Source organism: Oryza brachyantha, chromosome 3 (genome assembly GCF_000231095.2).
Source record: "Oryza brachyantha chromosome 3, ObraRS2, whole genome shotgun sequence".
Classification (NCBI taxonomy): Eukaryota; Viridiplantae; Streptophyta; class Magnoliopsida; order Poales; family Poaceae; genus Oryza; species Oryza brachyantha.
In genome coordinates, this window is record NC_023165.2 from 25,167,701 (window position 1) to 25,192,559 (window position 24,859).

Consider the following 24,859-nt stretch of genomic DNA (forward strand, 5'->3'; position numbering starts at 1 on the left):
CAAGATCTAGCATCCGTTGTCTACTTCAACTTCTTTCCATGTCATACATAAGTAATTTTATAGCCCACACATACAACAAGAGACTCTAATTTTCAGCTTATTCTATTATGACAATAATATTATATTCTTCATGTACCCTATCACATCTTTTCTTTATCTTATAAATAGTACTTTTTCTTGTTTTGTGTGTGCAGCCTGACTCTAAATTAGGGCAAGTATAATAGCAGACTATAAGCTGGTTATATGCATATGTGGATGAGATAGGGGATGAGAAAGAGTGTAAGCAGACTGTAAGGTTATAGCCAACTCGGGCACAGGAACCAAGAAACTCTGTGAAAGTGACATGTGGGTCCTACATTAATGATGAAGAGCTAACTAGTATATGGGTGGGCTAAGAAAAGGCTATAAGAAGTCTTATAGCCAGCTTGTTGGCTATATTATTAGCCTTGCTCTTAAGCATCCATATATTTTCTCTCTCCTTCTTTGTTTTTGCCAACTCAACAATATTTTTTTGAGTCAGCTTAGCATCTCTATTGTACCTGCTCTAAGTTAACTTATCCTCTAATTTTCCGCGCGCACGCTTTCTGAGCTGCTAAACGGTCTATTTTTTAAAAAAAATTATAGAAAATTCTTTTTAAAAATCATACTAATTCATTTTATATTTTTTAATAATTAATTAACCATATACTAATTTACGTTTTCCACGTTACCTCCGCGCCGACGAACACGGCCTTGGTCCAATCGCGATCGGGTGGAAACTGGAAAGGAAGCGAGACCGGTCCGTCCAAGCGCGGTTCGTTGCGGCGGCTTGCGGGAGATAACTCGCACGTTTGCAGAGAATCCGTCAAAAAAGCAGAAGAGTATGCACATGTGCTATGTAGGACAGCCCCATGGGGCAGCGACCGCCGGAACGCAGGACAGGCCGATTTCCGCAGCTTGCAGGGAATTCTCACGGTATTATGAGCTACTACCCCCGGATCTTGCAGGGAATTGTCACGATCCTATTGTATATCTTAATCCTATGTTATACTATATCCGTAGAAATAACGTAGTTTTTGATAGTAGATCCTATTGTATATCTTAATCCTATGTTATACTATATCCGTAGAAATAACGTAGTTTTTGATAGTAGTAGAAATTTGCTGGATTGTTTGGTTTGTATACTTAATTTGTCTAATGTTGCTATGCTATTTTTATACGAATCTACATCTAAAATAGATTATTGAAAACATATGAAAAAAAATACAGGAATGGTCGCTTGAATAGAGCGTAAAAAGAACATATGACTTGAATGAAAAGAGGCTCAAACAAAATTTTTAGAGATTAGATCTCTTGCAAATTTTGTCTAAAATCTATAAACATTAATTGTGCCCTTTTGTACGAATTTTGTAGTATCTCGTTAACTCTAATCCTTTATTTTAAAGGGTTATAGAGGGAAAATTCCTATAGAATCTAAATCCTATAAACCTTTTATTCTGACCCTTCATTAATTCAAAGAGTTTATAAGTCTTTAGATTGTGAAGGCATACTGCTATTTTGATTGGGGGTTAACCCATAACGTCCGGGAATGGTGACGACTTTTGAAATAGACGGCTTAATTCTTCTACACGTTCAGTGTACAGCAATATTAACAAATTTCAACTGTGATAATTTTCATTCACCAATGCAGTGTGAGTGTTATTTGTACAGGAGTATCTCGTGCCACTCTTTAATATACACACCTCATGTGACATAGACAAGCACATCATCTTTTCGTTTGTGTTTATGTCTATGTATATCAAAGTTTGATTTTTTTACTTAAATTTAGAATTGATTTTAAGGTTTTTTTATTGAAGTTTATTTTCCAGCATTGATTTTTATATTACTTAGAATACGTATATATAAGCTTTATTCACAAATATATCGTTTGCCTTTTTTCATTAAAAACCAAACTAAGAAAGGAAAACAAGATGAGAATCGTGCCATGCTGGCGTAACACGGCAAAACCAGAAAAAAAAATCGCTGACACAAATTCAGTTAACATCATCTCTTGTATCCACCACAAAATTCGTAGTGGTATGAGCTAAGTGGCTAACCCACCTGAATAATATTTCAACTGTTCCCATCATAGTGAAAAGTCCAAACTCAAAACAAGTAGATCGATCTAGGCAGCTAACTTGACAGTATGTCCTGCTACATTATATAACATATTGTTACGTATAAACCGGTCCCTATTTTTTTAGTTAAGACACGTTAACGGTTGTTGAATCGATCGATCCACCGCCAATTGTGCCTTTCAGGGTCCCACGACGCAACTTATGCAAGTGGAATAAATCATTAGCCATCTACTACTAGCATGACAAAACTCTTTTTATTATCCTCTTTTCGCTTCTCGCTTCTCCTTATGTTTACAGACCAAAATTTAAAATTTTAAATTAGAGATGATTTTAAAGCTTTTTCATTAAAATTTATTTTCAGTCGTATCTTTTAGATCAATATAAATATGTATATAAAAGTTTAATTCATACATTATTTTTTTAAAATATGCGGACCATCACTTTATACTGGTAGACATCGATCAACAATGCAGAAATGCAGCATCAGTGGGAGAAGGTGGGAAAGTCTTGCGGCAAGAACCAGCGGGAGTCGCGGAGCTTAAAGCTACTCCCTCCCTACGTCCCAAAACAAATTAACTTTTCAGGTTTTAGATACAATATTTAACCTTTTGTCTTATTAAAAAATTTTACGATTAATAATTTTATTTTTATTAGATGATAAAACATAAATAATACTTTATGTGTGACTAGTTTTTTTAAAAAAATAAATTTTTAAAATAAAACAGACAATCAAACGCTCGACACAGAGACACAGAAATTAGTTTTTTTAAGGACGGATGGAGTAAATGGCAATCGATCGAGTCAACATCATATTGACCAATCCAAAACCTGCACCAGGCGCCTGCACCGACTCTGATATGTATGGTCCCGTGTAGTACCCCTAAGGGCAAATATAACCGTGTAAACAACTTGTTGTCTTTTTAGTTAAATAGACAACTTAAACATCTGTTTATATCATGGATTGTCTATTTAGCTGTTTGTAGGGTGTTTAATTCGTCCTTTGACACACAAATCCCTACACAAATCGTGATGATCTAGTGCATACTTGATCTTTGTAGTTATTTTGTTGCATACATGAGACAATGCACAATACATCAAATATTCCGCATGACTCGTAAAATAAACATGTATATAATAATTATATATATATTAAGCACCTCGACAAAATATGGATTATGGTTGTCATTTGTTAGTATGTAATTATTACCAAACCAACCAAGAACACATCGTAGTAGCTCAAGAACTACGCCAAGGCAGCTACAGTAGTAACCCAACCTGGATAGGTCTCCGTCACCTACTAGCCTGGACTTGTCGGCGGAGGAGCACCGCCACAGCGCCTGTCGCTGCCTGTGCACGACGCCTGCTCCCCTCGCCCTCCCCTATACAGCGCGATGCAGCGCAGCTGATCCGGAGACGGTGAAGCCAGCCGCGGAGGAGGATGAGCAGGAGGAAAGAGGAGAGGGGCCGGGGCACTCGCCGCTGGCACTGGCGCTGCCGCCGGCGACGCGGCGAGGCAATACATGGCCGGCCCGTGGCTCGGAAGGCTTGGGCAGCTAGCTGCTAGCGTGAAACGAAACCCCCGCTGCGCGCAGCGGATCCGGCGCCACCATCGTCTCCCCGCAGCGAGCCGTACAACGGCCTTCTTCCTCGTCGAGATGTCTGGGAGCATGAGCTCAACTCGTAGTCGAACGATACGTCGGTTGGGCATTGACTCACGTCGTGGAGGGGGTTTTTCATAAAAAAAAGGCGTGCATGTCGACGGCGCGTTTTACTTGCCCTAATACCCTTTAAAGTTTTTTTTATTATCTTTAAAAAATATCTCGAGATACTATATATATTTTTAATTTTTAAGTATAAGATACTCTAACATACCAAAATTTTTCAGTAAACTTTTCAGTACTCTTTATGCCACGAAAATCTCCTGACGAGTGCTCCCTCCTATCACTTTTATACGTCGTTTCGGACATAAAAATTTTATTAGTGCTAACTCATTTTGTTGATCAGTGACAATAAGCATTTTTAGTCCAGAGATGCTAGTAATTCTCTAGTCTTTTTATAGGATACATGTGTTCCCACGGTCAAATCTCCTTTTCTGTAATCGCTATTGAAGAAAAGTAAAATTTATTAGTGGACAATTCGCTAAAGTGACTTATCCAAAATAAAAATCTTCTTCCCAATAGTGTAGTACCAAGATATCGACTAGAGCAGGGTGAATAGACGATTAAAATTAAATCACCTCTAATCAAAACTAACTTAAGTTGCTAGGCTTGGAGTAGAGCAAGACTACACAAGCAACTAAGGCCGTGTTTGGTAGGAAGGGAGATAAGTTAACTTATCTGGCGCGGAAAACGTAGTAATAGATTAGGACATGATTAATTAATTATTAATTATAAAAAAATCAAATAGACTAATATGATTTTTTAAACAAACTTTCTTATAGAAAATTTTTGCAAAAAATACATCGTTTAGCAGTTTGAGAAGTGTGCGCGCGGAAAACGACGAGGATAAGATATCTTATCCTGCCTACCGAACGAGGCCTAAGTTATGTTTTGCAATCTAGGGTGATAGTGGCTCAATTATATTACTAGAAAAGTAAAACACACTTCCGAAGGCCACATTTGTTTCAACCATGGTAAGTTAACTTACCCCAATGCGAAAAACATAGTAATAAATTAGTATATGATTAATTAATTTTTAATTATTAAAAATATAAATTAATTAATATGATTTTTAAAACAAATTTTCTATAGAAAATATTTGCAAATGCTCACCGTTTAGCAGTTCAGGAAGCATGCGCGCAGAAAACGAGGGGTATAAGTTAACTTACATGAGGTGGTCGAACGCAGCCTAAGTCTAGTTTTGCAATCCTAGGGTGAGATGACCACAAGTATATCTCTAGGAATATAAATCGTACAAATATAAATTGACAAGCAAGAGAGACAATGAGACAAGCAATTTTTCACCGAGGTTCGGAAACTCGCCAGTTTCCTACTCCCTGTTGAGGCGAGCCCAACTCCACCGCTCAACCACAAAGCCACCGCACGCCCCCTTCGTCAAGGATGGGAAAGCCGGAGCCGGCCTAAGGAGAGGACTACCCAAGCCTCGATCACTAGGGTTGTTCTTCCTCCACTCCGAAGATAGCGAACACCGTGCCACTTACAAGCCGGCACCGGGCCTCTTCCACAACTTTTTGGAGAGATCACTGGGCAACTCCTCCACAAGCCGTCTAGGAGGCGGCAACCTCCAAGAGTAACAAGCGATGACCCGGCGTGGAGATGATCAAGTGCCACACTAGCTCTACAATGAAGCAATGCACTTGACTCTTGGCTATAACTCCATCAAACACACTAAATGGATGAATCCTAAGCTTAAATAAGTGTGAGAGAGATGCAAGGGGTGTGAGCAAATGAAATGGCAGCCAAGAGAGTTCCCTTGCTGCTGGTAGGGGAGGGTATTTATACCCCCACCACCAAATTCTAGCCGTTGGGGTCGAAATGCCCTAATTCTGTGTACTTTCGGTCTGACCGGAGGTATGTGGTCGGTCAGACCGCTCTTAGGCCTGCGGTCAGACCGGTGGACAGCTCCCGGTCTGACCGACCTTGGTTAGGCTGACTTCAATAAATTTTGCACGAATAACAACATGTTTCAAGTGTTTATGCAAGTGACCTAATGTGGCAATTAAAATCATCTCTTTGCTAAGTCATTACTCCTCTTAATAGTACGACAAAGCTAAAGATGAACTAGGAAAAAATTGATCGCCTCTTCACCTCGATCAATTTAAAACTTAAACGCTAGTTTTACCGACTCCTTCCAATTTACTTTGCGCCATCAAATTTAATCCATCAATAATCATCCATAGGCACACATGAGTGAATCTAAATGAAACAAATATCTCAAATATAATGGTTAGTTCACAATTAGCGCTTGTCATTAATTACCAAAATTAACAACAGGGGCCTAGATGCTTTAAATGGTGGAGTTAGAATTTTGTGTATTCATTTGATAATCACAGACAAAAAAAATATTATAAGAATACATGATAATATCAGCAAGAAGTATAAATTTATTGGGGGAGAAAAAAAAGATAAGAATGAAGAATTAAAACCCACTGTACATGTGACGGCTTTTCTCCTAGTATACGGCTTTGCATCTCTCATGCTCCCCGTTATACACATATATTCATTGACATTCATATAAATCTACGTAATATTTAAAAATCTTATATGCGTGAAGCGGATGTGGTATAATATATAAGTATTTATTATGTTTTTTGGTTGAGTAGTCTACGCAGATTGGACGAGTATAAAACTGAAGTATATTAATAATTGGCTGCCCTGAAGATAACTTTAGACTAAGTTTGTCATGAGTGACCATGACAAACAACATCAATTGAAAATACCAAACCGGAGTTAAAAAAGGAAACAAACCGCGCCTTCATGTGTAGGTAATCATCAGAGACGGATGAAGATCACAGTGATAAGACAGCATGGATCTTCAAGCAACATCGCAGAAATGGAAGTTGTTGGTAGCTTCTACAGTGTGCCGTGTGCTGGGCGGATTATCTGGTTGGTGAGTGATGAGTGCGACCAGAGATGAATCTCCTGGTTGCCACGTTGGCTATCAAGCCCATATTTTTCTGCATATGGGCGTAGCAGTGTGTTATTCTTGTGGGGGCATCATAGTGGCCTCCTCCTAATTAAAATCACATTAGAACCTCTCGTGTCTATGGGTGTAATTAACAAACAATAATGTGTTCATCTTTCAGCTTATTTTAGAAATAAACGAAATGACATACTTATAAATAAAAAATAATTTAAATAAAATATTTATATATGTGTCCTTAGCAATATAAAAACCAAGGATAAAAAGTAAACTATATCTCAAAAACAACTCTAAATTTAAGATTCAGAATTCAAATTTTTGGCTTATAAACATAAGCATAAGCAAAAATACTAGAGCGTGTAACAATGACTTTCATATCATCAATGTCATAAATAAACTAGTAGACCACTGTTTTTTCTAATGCAAACACTATCAATATATATTTAAAATTTAATGCTACACGTATCTCTTTAAGTTTTGGAAATAGTTTATAAATCATGTCTCATGCAAGACCTGTTTTCTTCTCTTTCATCATTTTATTGATTGTAATATCATAGTTTATATTATGTGACAACTTATTTAATACTATCGACACTATCATAGTCACTGTATTTGTAAATGACCTAAGATATATTCTCAGGAAATCAACTAACCCCTCCAAAATAAATGACCAGTTTGACTACTTTCAAAAAAAAATAGTATCCAAGAAAAATAACCTCCATGCACCTTTTTATTAACCCATTTAGTGTAGAAAGATGTGCTAACATACTTAACAACACGTGCAATAATTATGGATACTCCTGTGTTACTCCGAGTGTTTTTCTTCTAAGTTCTAAAGTAATCATTTATTTGAGGTTATTTTTTTTGGTTAAAATGATCACTTCCTTTAGGACAATAAGTATAAGCAACCATTAATTCATTGTGCTTATTTAACAGCGTCATCCAATGTTTTTTTTTCCTCAAAGGCTAGCACTGATATTCTGAGTTAGAATAAAGATGACATGACATGCACGCCGTTAATCTTATTGATTAATATATCATCATCCTAATACCCATAGAAAACATAATCCTAATGAGCAATTATTCAATAGTACAGCTCAATCATGGCATTCATGGTGTGGTACTGTGGTGTGCAGGAAGTAGTGGAGGAATTGTAAGGTGTGGCTATCACCAGGAGAGGCTAATTAAGCTAGGGAGCAGTCTGACATGGCCTTGTCATGGAGTGTTTTGTTTTGAACTTAATTGCTATCCAAATCTAGCTTGGCCAATAGACCAATTCTGGTCCTTATCATGTTTGACTCAACCATGATGTAGATGGATGCATTTATATTGATTTTTTTTTTCGAATGAGTTAGCATTGCACACGCATGCATGGGATTGGGTCAAAGTGGGGGTCAAAATGCAGGCATAAGCTGGATTTATAGTCATTTTGATATGAAAAAGAAGGTTTACTAAAAAAAAAGATAAAAGGAGGTTGGGTTTCTTTTCCTCTCCACCATTTTGGTCAGATGCACTGATACATTCAAAACTTCGTTCCATAGCCAATTATATACTTAGGCCTCATTTGGGATATAGGAGTATAATTTCCCAGCACAACTAAAAATCCTGTATAATTCATGTGTTCTAAATAAAAACTCGAAAAGTCTCTCTTCATCTAGAGGACCTTACTTAAACTTACGATTTTCATCACGGTTGGGGTTTTTAACTAAATAAAATCATGTTGTTTCGAATATGAGGCTTCAATGTTAGATATTCTTGCCGCTAGTATTTGTTTATAAAGAAACTTCAATATCTGATTGTATAAAAAGAAAAGGAGAAAAAAATAATAAGAGCATCTCCGGTAGAATGCTAATGTCTTGAAACCTCGTGTATTGGATCAACCCCACCCCCCCCAAAAAAAATATTGGTATAAAAATAACACCATCCTCTAAAGGAAGATCAAAACTAAATAACTTGTATTAAGAACATCGTATTGCTGCCCTAAATTTAGGATAAAGAGAGCTGATTTTAGGCAAACATAAATATTTAAAATAGACTCGAGAACATGATGGAGACATAGTTTCTAGCCTAATTCTAAAATTCAGTTTCTAGAGATCAGAGATGCTATCAGATGACATTTTTTTGGGTATAAACACGTTTTATGCATGGGCCGGGCCCAGCTAAAAAAAGCAGTCCAAACAAAAGATTCCCACATCGCCAAGACCCCAGCCGGCGGCCCACTTTGACAGAAGATTCAGCGAGAGCGATGGGCCGGCGTCTCCTCTCCTCGCGTTCCTCGCCGCCTCGCCTGGCCAGTCGTTTTTTATTGTGGCCCCTGAATTTCCCACCATTTACAGAAATTTTCCTCTTCTCTCTCTGTTTTTTTAAGCACGAAACCCCTCCACGTATTTATATTTCCACTTCAGCCGCATCCCCCCTCTCTCTCTCTCGTCTTCCTCCTGTGGATTCCGGCCGCTCATCCTCTCCTCTCCTTTCCCGGGTAAAGATCGCTTCTTTCCCCCTCCCGCTGTTCTTCTTTGGGGATTTTTCTTTTGATTCGGCTGCTTGATTCATTCTGCGTGGTTCTGTATGAGTTCTTGCTGCGTGTCTTGGTGGCGGCGTGTGATGTGGTAGGTTGGTTCTTCAGTTCCGGTACTCTTGGAAGGGCGGGAAATTGAAGGCGGTAGGCTCAGAATTAGGTGCTGGTTTGTTCATCGACCGTGAGTGGTGAGGTGAACAAGGTGCGGTTAAATTAGTGGGGATGATGCTGGTAGCATCGTTGTAGGGAGCTGTGTGGGGTTTTCGTTTCCTGTGATGATGATGGTTTTGGTGGGATGTACTGTTAATTTTTGGTTAATTGAGAGCATTTTGTTCAACTAACCACCATGTGATGCACCAGTTGGTACTAGCTGCCAACTGCAGATAGCAGGTTCTACTTTCCCAAATAGTTTTGGCTTGTTTGTTGTCAGACAGAGGCAGCATACTCTCTGCATTACTGCATGTGATTATGTATGTGGCTATATCCTATGACCATTTGGTTCCGTTTACATCTTGAAAATTTATGTGAGCAACACTGTTGTTTTGATGCCTTAAAATAAACAGCTGCTGTTGGTTATTTTGCACATTCGTACCAGAAACTAGCAGATTGCTATGAAAATATGTGGTCTGTGGAGTCATTTTTTTTGTTGCTGATGACTCATGAAAGGATTCTTTGTTGCAGATTGAACTGTAGGCAAGTCCTGAAGGCGTCTTTAGTTACTGGAGAAATGTGTGATCGGCTTGCAGGCTGATGAGCATCCAGCCATGCTGACGCTACATGGAACCGCACTCTTTATGAGGCCAAGCGCTTATCAAGAGGTGAAGTGCTCACCAAAGCATGCCACAGTTCTGAATAACAACCTGTTAGGTTGCAGTGCGGTTTATAATCCAGTGGAAGGCCATCATGTACAGAAGCCGCACATTGTTCCTAGCTTCAAAGTTAACTTCACCAGGGCGAGCAATTATCTGTATAGAAGTTTAAATGAAAGAAGTACAAGGCACTGGCTGGTATAACTTTTAATTTTTTTCTTAATGAATCCAGTCACTGTTTTTTTTTTTCTCTCAATTATTGTGCTATGGGTAGCATCGGTTTCATGTTAACGCTTCATCGGATGAGGACTTCCGCTCATCACGTAATATAGCACTCAGCCTGTTCAAGCGATATAAAAATGTCATTGACCGAGGAGGTGGAGATAACCTGAAGGTACCACTTCTTTCTGAAATTCTTCTCATCTCTTCTCACATAACTTCAATACGGTGCACTCAAATTTTGCCAGGAGTTTGTTAGTGCTGGAGTGAATGCATATGCTCTAGGTTGTACAGAAGAGGGGCTCAGAAAGGAACTTATGGATATGAAAGATTCTGGCCTTGAGATTGAAGGCCTGCAGTCCAATGGAGGAGGAACCAGCTTGAAATTCAAAGTTCACTCCTTTGAGGTTAGCAACATAAAATGCTCAATCTACACTTTACCTTTGCCTTGTACTCTAATTTCATTGACAATATGCTGTTTGGTCTTTATATATAAGAAAAAGAGTTTTGATGTGTATTTTCCATCATGTCTCTACTTTTAATTTGTTAATGATTATGAATAGATGAAGTCCAGTAAATCACATTGGCAAGATATGAAGCTTTATGTAAGGTATCATGTAGTCCACTAGAGAACACGTTTACCATGCAAACACCCTCGATAAAAACTGTATTTTCATTTATTTATCTCAGCGAGAAATTTTCATTTTATAGGTCCGGGAATGCATCCTGTGGCTCAGTATAGTATTCATTACAATACTGTGCACACCACAACCAACAATCATTAGGTGGTCTACTACTCCACCAGTGTCAGCTGATGTTTTGCATCAGTGGAAAGGATTTTGTGCCCTAATAGCCAACGCTTACTATACCAAAGGAATGGCATGGTGAGACCATTTTTTCTACTAGCAATATCTCCCTTTTTATTTATACAATTTTATGATTATGATCATACACACAATCAAAACTGCTGTTGCAGGTTACCAGTGAAAACCTTGCAGCTGGAACAAATGGCTGTGATGGGCAGTTCAGAGGAACCATCAGTAGTAGCCAGTCGCATGCAAATAGTTTTCAGTACATTAGAGGTTCGTACCCAATCGCATTCTCAATCTATGCAAACAACATTAGCAAAATGAAATTCTAATTTTCATTGATCGGTTTTTAACTTCAACTCTGCAGGTAGTTAGTCCTCAATGGCCAAGAGTGTGATGAACTTAAACTGAAAGTTCGCGTGCAGTTTTATGTACTCGTCGTGTCTGACAAAGAGCAAACGTTGGCATCACGAACGAAGCATTAGCATTTTTTACCCCACAATTTGTAGTCAAATGCCCAGATGTGCAAATGTACACTACAAACAGATCTCCCGAGATCGTAAAGTATTGGTCAATACACGTACAGTTACCTTTTATATGCCTTTGCTGTTGCTTATAATCTTCCTCTTGTGCTGCCTCTCATGACGTCGTGCAACAAGTGTGGCGATTTTTTTTTCTTTAGAGGAACAAGTACTGGGTGATCGGTTGACTTTTTCATATAAAAAGTCAAAGACATATTTACAAACGAATAATAACTTATAAATAAAACTTTTATATATGTATTCTTAGCGATCAAAAACCAAGGCTGAAAAATAATTTCGGGAAAAAAAACACCTAACCCTTAAAATCAACTCTATGTTTAAGATTAAAATTTTAAAGTTTGCTCACCTTCTTGTTGCTTACTTCGGATTCAAACTTGTATAAGTTCATCTGGAAATTAAGCTTGAATCACATTGGCAGCATTATGATTTAGTCAAAAGTATGGTCGGTCGGTTCCTGACAATTTTACACACTACGAATGCACTAGAAATGTACAGAACACAAGAACCAACCTAATTTATTATACTCCTTTGTTTGGAACGGTGGACATACACAAAATTTTCATTCCGGGACGAGGAACGTTGTGCTTTGAATGAATTTCATAGAACATAATAAAAATTGATCAATTTATATCAGCACAAGATACTGGTAAGTGGTAGTAACACACTAACACAAGTAGTTTCTTTTGAGCATCAACCATTCAACCCTTTGAAGATTAGTTACGACTCTATGTTCACTTGTTCAGCAACAAATGTGCTTCATATCTCACTGAAGTTGCTAAAAGTACAAGGTGATAAATTCAAAAGTGCCACGTTTTAGACTAAACCCAAAAAAATGGCTGGGAAAGCTAACACAATATGATGGAAATATTTTCCTGCTCCAACCATTTTTTGCTGTCTTGAAGTAGACTGTGTCCTACACCCTGTTGTATGCCACGTTTTTGCTGAACAGGCGACGGATGTAAACAACTTGCAAAGCACTCGCACCCATGAAAGCTAGGTACTCGGCTATTGTGTAGAACATGACACGCCTTCTTGTGCTCTCATTTGCTGGATTTATTAAGAAAAATAGAAAATAAGTAAAAACATCAGGCAACAAGAGCATGAAAAGGCTACGTGGAGCAATTACCATAAAAGGGAACACACATTAGGTTAATGAGAAAACGTTGGATATTCCCCTAGGAGAAAGTTAGATGGCACATCAAATTACCATAACAGTAACATGGAGCACATATTAAGTTTGGGTATTCCCTTGTTGGAAGAATATGGTGTCTCCTGTCTTGACTTAAATAACATATTAGCCCATCAGCCACAAGCTAAGGTTTCCATGACAAAACTAGTACTAACTGAACACATATGTTTTACCAACATAAGGATTTGTCCTTAAAAGTGTAGATAAGAATTGATGCCAGAATATGACGTGAGCAGTGAAGAATAATCAGGTAGCTCAGAGCAAGACAGGCAGAATGGAAGATGGCCTAAAAGTGGGAGGCCAGACAGATAATGTCTCACTGAAACAGTCAAACTGGCTTTATTGCGTTCTAAAACATTGGGCAGGCCAACTCAGGCCAAATGGATTAGTGCCCATTTTCAAAGTGCCAAACTCTATACCTATTTCTCTTCTTTATGTACCTACTGGTGTTTAGCATATGAAAACAGGTAGTAAGTTTTTGCTTGCCTCATGGGAGCATAGGTGGTGAGTGGTCCATAGTAAACTCACACAAATTTACGCGTTCTCATCACTAACATGCAGGAATATATGAAACCACTGAAACTTCTAGCAACGGTTTGCAAGAGGAAGTTTGTTAAGCTTACTGTGTCGGTGACGAGCCTCACGGGCTTTAAGGTATTTCTGCTCAGCAGTGACAGATTCTAATGCCTCCTTCAGCTCTGCTATTTTCACATTGATAGGGTCCAAATGCTCTGCAAAAAGGAATCAATGAATGCCATAAATATAAACTTATGATCACAAATTAAACTGACTGTTGTTCAATGTTCACAACAAATGAAGACGTGGTAAGCAGATGCTGAGAAGTGAGAAGCTTAAGGTAAACAACCAGAACACTAACCATCTTTCGCCAGATTGTGCTCATTGGGTATGTGGCCGACATGAATGTAGAAGGAAACAGTTTCAGGTGCCCCATATGGGTTATGGAAGCAAAACTTATACATTCCACCCCTTGGAGCTTTAAACTCAAATTTGTCACCGGATTTCCCCTTCAATGTATACACAGTGTTGCCACCTGGTGAAGTTACCTACGTTTCATGAGAACACAAATATCATGGAAGGAAATCAGAAAAGGTTACTAGTGGAACAAGAACAACTCTGAAGTGTAACACAAGAATAGTTTGGTTCTAGTGGTCTATTGTATGCTGACCAGAAGACCCATTCTAGTGCAGAATGAACTTATGAACCCATAGTTGCAAAAACTGCCAGATTGTTCACTTTCAAATGAAGCAAGTCCAAGAAAAACACCATCACAAGTATTCTACAATGTTTTCTCATAAATAAATTTTGAGGAGGTGTTACACCAACCAGATGTCCAATTTATACAAGGGCACTAAGAAACTAAGGCCCTGTTTAGAATGTGTGAACTTCACAGGAAGCAATTGGATTCAAGCATCAACGGGGTTAAAAAAATGCAGCCACATGAGCAGGTCTAAGGTGTGATATTAAAAAAAAAATAAAACAGAATATAACCCTCAGAGCCAAGACTCTCTAACTGATCAAGAGACTACATAAGAGTTCTTTCTTAAATTTTCCACATGACAACATAATTTTAATCACCAAAGTTCATTAGACCTCCTTCCACTAACCAAAACGAATCACCTAAAGTCCTAAACAGATAAGGAGAAGAGTAACTTCTACTCAGCTCAGTAGGAAAACAGTCTATAATCCATATGACACACTTGTATATGTGCAACCGATACAAAATCTACAAACTGGCGGGCGGCATGCCTAATCCACCAAAGGTCCGGATTTTGCACCAAAACTCCAACAAATTGACTCCAAGACCACCCAGCTGATTCGGTTAGACACTTCAATTAGATCAAAACCTACTCTATCCATCGAAGTATCCTCGTATTTGCCCCGAACCTTTGCGCCATAAACCGCAGATCCCAAAAGGGGACCACGATTCTACCTGATCCCCAATCCAAGATCGCTACGGGAATTGATCCATAAACCCCTCTAGCTACAGATCCTCGCGTCAAATTGAAAATCACAGGGAAAAAAACAGTGGAGGATCAGGCAACCACCGTGAGATCGATGCCGGGGTGGTCGGAGCTCCAGAAGATGTCGTGGTCGACGACGACGAAGTTCCCCGACACGGTGTCGCCCTCGTAGGGCACGAACTCGTGGATGCACTCGGTGTCGGTGACCGTCACCGACAGCGCGTCCGCGCTCCACGCCGCCGCCAGCAGCAGCAGCATCGCCGGCCGCCACCTCGCCGCCATGGCCCACCCCGCTCTCGCCACCGGCGCGCGCACCCCCTCGGAGCGAGTCCTGGGGTCAATCGAGTCGGGTCTCGTCGGGGGCGGCGGCGAGGTCGAGGTCGAGGTCGAGGTCCCGCCCGCGCGACGACGAGATGGCGATGGGGGGAGTAGTATTCCGGCGTGGAGGAAAAGGTCACGGGGGCGAGACGGAGGAGAGAGAGAGAGATCCGTGTTTTTGCAATAAAGGGCTCTGCGAATCGCGTAATTGTTCGGGTTTTTTTTTGGCGTGACGTGGCCATGTGCGTGGGAGTGGCTGCTTTGTGTCGTACATGGCGAGGGCCGATGGCTGAGTTGGAGTACATACAACAGTAGACTATAAGTCAATTATAAATATATTTTAAAAACATAAGAGAGAATAGAGTAAATTTATAACCAGCTACAGCACGAAATCAAAAACATAATATATATATGACATATGAGACAAGATAGTATATGTTTTATAGGTAGCTATTGTATGGATTGACTATGGATAAATTAGAGCGGTAGTTGAACATGCTCTAAGGGCATGCATAGTGTCCAACCCACCTTTCGAGAGGGCTCGTTAGGGTCTTCATAGTGGGGTGACGTGTCGAATGGCTCAACCCTGACACCTCCATCCTAGATGGTTTGAAAATCGTTGCCTCTGCCAAGCCACTCGCGTCCAACAGAGAAACATATGTCTTCGCCAGGAGGAGGGAGGAAAGATAGCAAGTGTCGCACTAAGGGTATCCGTGCCCGAGGGCAACTGGCTTGACGTTGACCGCCTGCCCCAAGCTTCGACAGTTGTCTCCTGCTGTCGTGCCCTGAGCCATGCCTGCCTGCTCCGAGCTCCAGTCGCCACCGCCCGCTCAACCCTCTGCCGCTTGGGCTTGAAAGAGAGGAAGGGCATCGCTAGGGTGTTGAAGCCTAGAGGAAAGAAAAGTCTAGAAGGAAAAACTACTCATGTAGATGGCTTGCACTATGAGAGCCCTCAGACGGCATGGAATGCATCACTACATATGTGCATAGGACATGTGTGGCCTTGTTAGATGGAACCCAGGTATGGATCCAGAAAGCATGAGGGAGGAGAACAATGCACTGATGATGGAAAGGGATGTGGCGTACATGAGGTCAGTCTGTCGTCACCGAGCTTGATCTACACTGTAAGAGGTTGGTCTGCTGCTGCATGAGCTTCTGATTTGTCGTCGCCAGGCTTGATCTGTCAATGCTCAAGCTCGATACACATCATCTCATCTGCAGTCGCTGCCTCACCATTGAGGAATAAAGGAACCAATGAGAGGTAGGGAAGGATGGTGAACTCGCTGTTGGATTTGGCACCGGAGAGAGGAGAGAAGAACGGGGACACCGAAGCGTATATAGGAGAGGCGAGAAAGGGTGCTGGATGAGGGTATGAACATGATAACTTTTCACCTACAGTCTTCTACTGCATATATTTAGATGTACATATTGTTTACAATGAAACAAATGCGTATATAAAAAAGAGTGATTGAAACAAAAATATTAATGGGTCCCACCATCAAGTGACATGTATTATGCGTACCGTGGCTTCAACATATGTGGCACACACGGGACCACTCCTGTTGAGTGGCTTGTATTTATACATATTTGCAAATAAAAAATAATCTGTGAATGAAACTTATATATATATAGCGATATATACAAACCGATGCTGGAAAATAAGTTGCAGTGGAAAAACCTCAAAATTAACTCTAAATTTAAAATTAAAAAACCTCAACATAAGCGAAAATACGAGGACGCGTGGAAGCGTCTCCCATCTTGACGTAATCACGCCTAAAAGGCGTATTCCAGCTCGGTTGTTCCGGTTCGAAGAAAATCCCATGAACTGGGCCGGGCCGGCGAACGGAAATCCCGTAAAATTCTTCCTTCTGTGTGAGAGGCCCATTAAAATCTATCTTTTTCCGAGATTCTCATTTCTTCTAGCTAACCCATAAACTAGAACACAATGCAGAGTAGAACCCAATGCGATGTGTGCTGCAGACCTGCAGTACGTGTCCAGTGCTGAGTCTTTTTTAAAGAGGTACAGCAGCAAGAACGCAACATTCTGCCTGATCTGCAATCTCGCTGCAGGTGACACCCGTAGTCCTGAAATATCTTTGCTGTGATCTTCGCTTATTTAGTTTTTTTTATCAGTGACATCGAATACAGCTGGAGCCGTAGCCTGATACCACGTAGCACGGACGAATGATAACACCAATTATAACGATCTTCGTGCGCTCGAAAATATCTTTCGCACCGACAATCCTTCTGTCCTCTCGTAACCAAAGCCCTGTTAGTTCGCGAGAAATAAATTTTTGAATGACACATCAAACATTTGATCTAAAAGTTAAAAGAGATTTTAGATATGAATGAAAAATAAATTTCATAACTGTAAAGCAGGATTCAAACACGAAAGACAATTTTCATTTTCATCTATGGTTAATACTCTATTTAGATGTCTAAAGATTCAATATGATGTTTTATAAAAAAAGTTTTTGGAAACTAAATAACCCGGAGGTAAGATAACCTTTTCTTTTTACGTGAGAGAGAACACACAGCTACCTTGAGATATACTGAAAATAAAATAAGATGAAAAAATCATAAGAACATCTATATATTTATTTTATGGTTGAAAGTTTAAATTTTATAAGTATAAGCAAAAAGTTTAGATTAGATAACATTACGAGCAAGTTTTTTTTTGTTCTGACGGCGGATAACATTACGAGCAGTTTTTTTTAGCTGGCCTGGCCGCCTGGGAGACACGCTCACGGCACAGTTTGGCAAAGAAGCGCCTGTAAGCACTCCACGTAGGACTAAAAGTTGAGAACTGTCAGCAGATGGTCGGTGAACTCCCAAACGGAGGCAGCCTTCCACGATAAAGACAGCAGGGCCTCCTCAAGTTCCAGAGTTCAGAGAGGAAGAGAAAGTGAAGCTGAACTGCTGGAGATTGAAGCACCAACACGATCGCCAGAGTGCACGGCAGCATGGGCACGTTAGCTGCAAGTAGCTGCAGGGGTGCCAAACGGTTTAAAAAACAATTTTAAAGTAAAACACACACATATAAATATTCTAAACAATACAAAAGCAAATTACGAGGAAAAATAGATACAAAGAAAATCTAAAATTAACTTAGAATTAAACTTTAATTTAATTCATAAGTATAAACGAAAAGATGATTCAAAGTAGATGATAATTTGGATAACAAATATTTATAGAAGCTTCCCAGGTCATTGAGCTAGACTCTCTGGACATCCAGAAGCTTCTCAGATTCTTGAACATCCGTAGCTACTTTCTGGACATCTAGAAGCTTCCCAGATTCTCGAACATCCGTAACTACTTTCTGCACATCTAGAAGCTTCCCCCAGCGGGAGAAGCTTCGCGACTTCTTGGATATCTCCATCGCCAGTGGGGCTAGTAGCCTCTGCCCCCACCCTATCCGCAAGCGCAATCTCCTTTTGGCCACTTGCAGTCGGTGACAAGATGCCCCAAAACTTTAAAAATCTTGCTTTTTTGGGGAAATTCTTTCGGAAAGAACACAAGTGCGTGCTACACCTACATTCCTACTCGCTACTGTTCGCCACGTCATCCTACGAAACGTACCCTTCGTTTCTTCGCAACAGAAGCTTCTGGAGCCTTCACTTGGGGCTGAGGTGGTATATGCTCTGCACCAGCACGTCCACGTCGTCGTCGTCGTCGCCGTCGCCGTCGCCGTCGACGACAGCGCCGCCGCTGCTATCCTGGGCGCTGGCGCTGCCGTCCTCCCGCTGCTTCTCCTCCAGGCCGAGGCTCAGCAGCTGCATCCAGAAGCTCTCGGTGTCCCCGCCACCGCCGTGGTTGTTGATGCTGCCGTCGCCGCGCGGGGTGGTGCTGCCGTCCGGCTCAGCCGCGCCGTTGGCCAGACCGGCCGCGGGCTCGCTGGCGGCGGCGGCGCTGGTCTCGCCGTTGCGGGGGAGGAGGTACTCGATGGGGCGGCGGCGCTTCTTGGACAGCGCGTCCTCGAGCTCCCTGTTCCGGCCGTGCTGACCCTGGCGGTCGACGAGCATCCGGAGGAAGCCAGGGTTCTTCATGGCGCGCGCCAGGAACACCGTCATCTGCTGCTGCCTCTGCTCCGCCGCCGAGATGCGCTCCTCCATCGCCTGCATCTGCGCGCGCGTCGTCTGCTGCTCCTGCCGCAGCTTCACCACCTCGGCGATCAGGACGCCCTTGTCACGCTGCAGCCGGTCCACCTCGCCGTCCCGCCCGAACTGCCCCACCTCCAGGCACGCCGCCGCTGGCTGCTGCGACGACGACGACGGGGGGCTCGTCGGCGGTGGCCGGCGCCGCTTGATCGTCTTCAGGAGTTCCTTCTTCCCCCGCAAGAATCCCTCGTTCGCGAACTCCCACCTGTCCGGATCGACCTTCCTGAACCCCTGCAAGAACACGGCGCCAGCCATTGATCACCAAACACAACCAGCCGCACAATCGCATTCCGCCATTGCTGGACTCACATAGGTGTTGAGCTGGCGGACGAAGCTGGAGAAGTTGCTGTGCTTGAAGTAGCGCGGGAGGAGCACCGCGGCGAACGCATTGGCGTCCCACACGACGAAGCTGTTGCCGGCGAACCCCCACGAGATGACGGTGTCCGTGCTGGGGTCGTCCACGACCTCGTACGTCTTGCTCAAGAACGGCGGCGGGCCGGCCTCGCCGAGGCCCTCCATTGGCCGAGGCAGCTCCATCATCCCGGCCGCCCACGACGGCGGCGAGCCCTCCCCCGCCGCCGCCGCCGTGGCTGCGGCGAAGTCCAGGTCCTCCTCCTTCACAATGATGCGCAGCTGGTCCATATCTAACACACCAACCAACAAATGCAATCCAGTAGCAGTCTAGCAGAGCAAGAAGAACAGAGCAGCGCAGCCACTCAACGAAGCGGTTCAAACGACAAAAATCAAGTGTCAGAATGGCGATCCTTCTGAAAAACTATCGCCCTCCACCGAACGAATTCAATCTGATTTAACCTCGCTTCTGAAAAAAGTTCACAGTTAAATCAAAATGTAAATAGCACAAGTGATGTAGAATCAGTGGGCAATTTTTTTTTTGATCATCCAAATCAGCAGAGGGGGGATTAGAAAGAAGAGACCTATCACTAAACGCTTCCAAAACAAACCAATCAAAACCCCCAAATCAGGCTATTCCTACACAAGGCTCTACGAAGATCCAAGCCGAACAAACGGCGATTCCAGATTCCAAAATGCAGAGCTCCTGAGCTCGCATTGACGCCAAGAAAATCAGCAGCAGCAGCAGCAGGACGAACAGAGAGTTGAAGCGGCGAGCTTACACCAAATTAAACACACACCTCCAAAAAAGACGACAAATCAGATGGCCAGAAGAACTAGAAAGTACAACGCAAGTACAGAAAACAAAGAGGCGAAAGATTTCTTCAAGTACAGCTGAAATTTCTTTTTCAGTCGGGGGTGAAGCGCTCGCTGGAGTCACTGTCGCTTGGAGGAAGAAGAAGAAAAAAAAGCTCGTATCGAAACCGGGACTAGCTTCCGCGCCCCACCTCCGCTCCGTATATATACCCGTCGGGTGGCTGGCGCCGAAGTTTCGAGACAGTTCTGGAAGCGGAGGCTCCATTCCCGGGATGGCGTGGTGACGTGGCGGCGAACGTTCGGGAAGGCCCGGGGCGAGAGTTCTGGAAGCCGCCGCCTCCCACCCCCACCCATCCCTCCCGGGCTCCTTATCTTATTGTTTTCTCTTTGGCACTTGCATACTCGCATCTCGTATTTTCCGTTTGTGCGTGTGGTTATCGACCAAAATTTAAATTTTTAAGTTTACAGTAAACTTTAGTTTTTTAGCATGGACTTTTAGATGGATAAAAATATCTATATAAAAGTCCTATTTTTAAATTATTTTTTTTAAATACGGCGCTCAATCATTTTTTGGACATTGACCTGGTCAATGCGGAAGGCGGAAGTAATTGGGTGAACTCTAGGTCCAAATCATCATTTGTGCACCCGTGAGAGATTGATGACTCGGGTACATGTTACTAAATCCTACGTCCAGCAAAATCTGCAACACCTGATTTCTGCACATTGTTTTTTCTCCTCAGGCCTTGTTTATTTCCAGGGACTTTTTGTAGTCTCTGCCACATCGAATATTTAGACACTAATTATAAATATTAAATCCACCCATACTCTGGACTATTTCACGAGACAAATCTATTAAGCCTAATTAGTCTATGATTAGCGAATGTGATGCCACAGTAAACATTTGTTAATCGTAGATTAATTAGGCTTAAAAAATTTGTCTAATGCAATAGCCTTTATTTATACGATTAGTTTTGTTATCAGTCTATATTTAATAGACCTAATTAACGTTCAAATATTCGATATACTTAAAAAAAAAAGGTCCCTGATCTCGAGAACACCTAAATTTTCTTCTTAAATTAAGTCTCCACGCATGCTACCTACCTAGTGTGCATGTAATATGCTGTTATGCCAGGTGTCATTTATCTACTGAAGGTTGTACAAGTGATTTGGGACCAGAGTCCACCCAATTTATTTCCGGTGGGAGAAATTGGCGGCTGCTAGTTGGCCGCGGCCAAGGAGACGGGAGGAGATGGGCCGAATAGTGCGGACGAAGAAAGGCCGGTGGATTCTTGACCAGGTGACGGCCCATCCTGTCGCTTTGCGAGGTTCCGGGAGGCCACGACGGCGCGTGTGTTGGGCCGGTGCAGCGGCCGCCACGCCGCAGCCCGCAGCCGCCGCCACGCAATTCCATCCTTTTTTGTTCTTCTCCTGCCAGATTGCCACCCCTCGTTGGGGCACACGTGTGCAGCATTTGGAAAATAAAAAAAAGGCCTTCGAGTAGCAACCAGGCCTGATTGCTTGCATGGGCCAAAAAGGCCATCAGATTCTATGGCAGAGCCCGGCCCACCGGCAAAAGGAGCCCAGCAGATTTGTCATGGCATCTGCAGATCTGCATCTGCCCGAGTCCGAAGAAATACAAACCAAGTTAGTTCGTCGCTCTAGTTGCTACTGTGAGTGGTTTCCTCACAGGAGGGGCTCTTGAATCTCGGACGAGTAATTCTGCCAGAAGGACATAAAAATCGAGATACTTCAGGCTTTGCAGCTTTAGCTCATGTATTTTTACTTTTGTTTTCTTTCCTCGTGAAACCTAAATATTTTATATTTTTTCTCTTCTGTTTATAAGCCAAAATTTAAACATACTACGTATCGATTTGCTACCTGAAACTTCGGTACTTCACCGAGCAAACTCGAATGCTTTGTCGAAACTATAGATATCCAAGTCACTGTTCAGAAATGGATTCCTGAATATTATTACTCTGTCGAGTTGGATACAAATTGCGACGTGTAAGGGCAGAGCTACAATTTCTTCTTGTCAACCGGACGAGATGAGAGTGGATTTGGAGGGGGGAGCTGGTGCAACTAGAGCGCCCGTAAGGCCCTCGCGTCCGTCAGATCGTCGATCAGACGGTGGATGTCCTGCCACGACGACCCGCCCTCGCCGACGGCGGCGCGCGCGCGGTCCGCCAGCTCGCTCGCCCTGGCCCTGGTCCGGTCCCCGTCGCCGCCGCGCGCCATGATCGCGGCCACCGCGCGCGCGACCGCCTGCGCCGGCACGATCTCCGACTCGCTGGCCCTCACGCTGCGCTTCCCGCCGTCCCAGACGCGCGCGCCGAACGCCACCACCTCGGTGACGAGCCTCTCGTTGATGAACTGCTCGAAGACCAGCGGCCAGGTCAGCACCGGCACGCCGGCCGCCGCCGCCTCCAGCACGGAGTTCCAGCCGCAGTGCGTGACGAAGGCGCCCACCGAGGGGTGGGCGAGCACGGCCAGCTGCGGGGCCCAGCCGCGGACGATCATGCCGCGGCCGGCGACGCGCTGCTCCCACCCCTCCGGCGCCCACCGCCCGCTCGAGTCCTCGGAGCGGATCACCCACAGGAAGAACTGGTTCGACGCCTCCAGCCCCAGCGCGAGCTCGCGGACCTGCTGCGGCGAGAAGTTGGCCCAGCTGCCGAAGCAGACGAACACCACGGACCGGCTCAGCTTGGTGGACAGCCACTTCAGGCAGTCGACGTTGCCGTAGCCGCCGCGGTGCACGGCGCTGTCCGACGGCATGCTGACCGGCCCCACGAAGTAAGCGCGGCGCGCGTCGACGCGGCTGAACTCGTGGCAGTACGGTTGCTCCAGGTCGGCGAAGGTGTTGACGACGACGCCGAAGCCGGCGAGCTGGGACGCTTTGATCCGGTCCCAGGACATGGAAAGCTGGGCCTGGTCGTCCTCGAGTAGGAATTCCGGGAGCTCGGACGCCGGGATCACGATCTCCCTGCCGAGCATCCCTGGCACGGCCACCGCCGGGGCGGCGGCGCCGCCCCGGACGATCTCGGAGCGCACCGTGACGAGGTTGTTCATCGCGAGCTGCGGGAACACGCCGACGGGGTTGAACGTGAGGCGCGGGACGCCGAGCCGCGCCGCTATCTCGGTGGCCCACCAGAACGGCACGTCGGCGACGATGGCGTCGGGGCGGTGCTCGAGGAGCAGCGCCTCGTGGATGGGCTGCGACAGGTCGACGGCGCGGTACACCCGCCAGGCGTCGTGCGCGGCCGCGACGCCGAGGCACTCCACCCCGCTCTCCATCCCGACGTCCGGGAACGGGTAGCACAGCACGCCGACGGCGTGCCCCCTGGCCGCGGCGCGGGTCACCGTGGTGGCGATCAGCGCGGCGTTGGCGGGCGTCACGACCACGGTGGCCTCCACCGCGTCGGGCCTCGCCGCCGCCATGCGGCACGCCAGGTCGGCCATCGGGATCAGGTGGCCCTTGGCGAAGAACGGCAGGAAGAACACCCTCAGCCGCCGCCGCCGCCGATCACCACCACCACCACCACCCACCGCGTCGGCCATGGCGATGGGCGAGCAGCGAAACGCACCAGTGACCGGGTTTAAATCGGCGCGTGGTCACACCCCCACTGCCGCCTAAAATTAGCCGGGAGAGCGTCACGTGTGCCTCGGGTTGTTACGAGTGACTTGGTCGGCGATGGCATCCGCATGTGGCCAAAGGAACGGTGCGTCCCAAATATCCCAAATCACCTTGGCTTTTTGGAAATATCGTATCTTTAGCTTAGTATTTTTTTATGGTTTTGGCAAAACTCTCAGGGCAGTTTGTGGCCTCTTTACAACGTTGGTTTTTCTGTGTGGAAAAGAAGATATGCCAGTTTTTGTTGTTCTTTTTTTCCTCAAATAAAACATGTTAATGATCATGAGTGATTTGCCACCGGTCGAGACTAAAAAAAATGGAGATTTGTTGGTACTCTATCTCTTTCCACGTGTGTTACGAGGCGAACTTGTATATATAAGTGTAAGTCTTTCTTGTAATGGACAAAATAGAATAAACTCCTTACCGTGAATTGCTGGCACCATAACTGAGTTTTATTAGTATAAATGTTTTTACTCAATTTATTTTATATTATAAGATATTTGGCTATGTCTATATTTATCTTTTTCTCAATATATATTTTTATAAATATCTAGATTAATTGAACTTATATAAATCTAAATAATACTATAAAATCCTACGTCGTTAAACGGATGTAGTGCCTAACCAGTTACCAACTTGGCCGTGAGGTACGTAATGCATTTGCTCGTATGGTATAGGCTACACTGATTCAAAACGACATAAACATAATTGCACAGATAAGACACGTTTAGTGCCGTCATGTTTGAACTTTGGAGGACACAGGTAGCAATCAGAGACACCAAGCCCCAATGTGGCACATGTCATTAGTGACCAAACAAATCAC

The 24,859-nt window shown here is 43.8% G+C and overlaps 4 protein-coding genes across 6 annotated transcripts; 1 reads left to right on the forward strand and 3 right to left on the reverse strand.

Moving 5' to 3' along the window:
- Positions 1-9,102: 9,102 nt before the first annotated feature.
- LOC102714273 lies at positions 9,103-11,682 on the forward strand. Of its 2 annotated transcripts, none has more exons than XM_006650508.3 (7): positions 9,103-9,177; positions 9,898-10,223; positions 10,300-10,419; positions 10,493-10,651; positions 10,956-11,128; positions 11,221-11,326; positions 11,421-11,682. In XM_006650508.3, the coding sequence occupies exons 2-7, from the start codon at positions 9,981-9,983 to the stop codon at positions 11,448-11,450; spliced, it is 831 nt and encodes a 276-aa protein (XP_006650571.1). In that variant the 5' UTR covers positions 9,103-9,177; positions 9,898-9,980; the 3' UTR covers positions 11,451-11,682. The 2 variants fall into 2 exon arrangements, with proteins under 2 accessions (XP_006650571.1, XP_006650572.1); XM_006650509.3 differs by lacking the exon at positions 9,103-9,177 and adding an exon at positions 9,225-9,307.
- Positions 11,683-12,164: 482 nt separating this feature from the next.
- Positions 12,165-15,247, reverse strand: LOC102711689 (transmembrane emp24 domain-containing protein p24beta3). Its single transcript, XM_015835663.2, has 4 exons — positions 14,851-15,247; positions 13,662-13,848; positions 13,408-13,515; positions 12,165-12,642 (listed from the first exon to the last, which is right to left on the reverse strand). The coding sequence occupies exons 1-4, from the start codon at positions 15,046-15,048 to the stop codon at positions 12,509-12,511; spliced, it is 627 nt and encodes a 208-aa protein (XP_015691149.2). The 5' UTR covers positions 15,049-15,247; the 3' UTR covers positions 12,165-12,508.
- A 2,451-nt stretch (positions 15,248-17,698) lies between these two features.
- LOC102711963 (heat stress transcription factor A-2a-like) lies at positions 17,699-20,601 on the reverse strand. 2 transcript variants are annotated; one of them, XM_040522210.1, is made up of 3 exons: positions 19,551-20,601; positions 18,664-19,472; positions 17,699-18,070 (listed from the first exon to the last, which is right to left on the reverse strand). In XM_040522210.1, the coding sequence occupies exons 1-2, from the start codon at positions 19,881-19,883 to the stop codon at positions 18,699-18,701; spliced, it is 1,107 nt and encodes a 368-aa protein (XP_040378144.1). In that variant the 5' UTR covers positions 19,884-20,601; the 3' UTR covers positions 17,699-18,070; positions 18,664-18,698. The 2 variants fall into 2 exon arrangements, with proteins under 2 accessions (XP_040378144.1, XP_040378143.1); XM_040522209.1 differs by lacking the exon at positions 17,699-18,070 and having other exon boundaries at positions 18,125-19,472; positions 19,551-20,597.
- Positions 20,602-22,180: 1,579 nt separating this feature from the next.
- LOC102712245 (scopoletin glucosyltransferase-like) lies at positions 22,181-23,991 on the reverse strand. Its single transcript, XM_006651748.3, has one exon. It carries the CDS (start codon positions 23,961-23,963, stop codon positions 22,488-22,490), a length of 1,476 nt encoding a protein of 491 aa, XP_006651811.2. The 5' UTR covers positions 23,964-23,991; the 3' UTR covers positions 22,181-22,487.
- Positions 23,992-24,859: the final 868 nt, after the last annotated feature.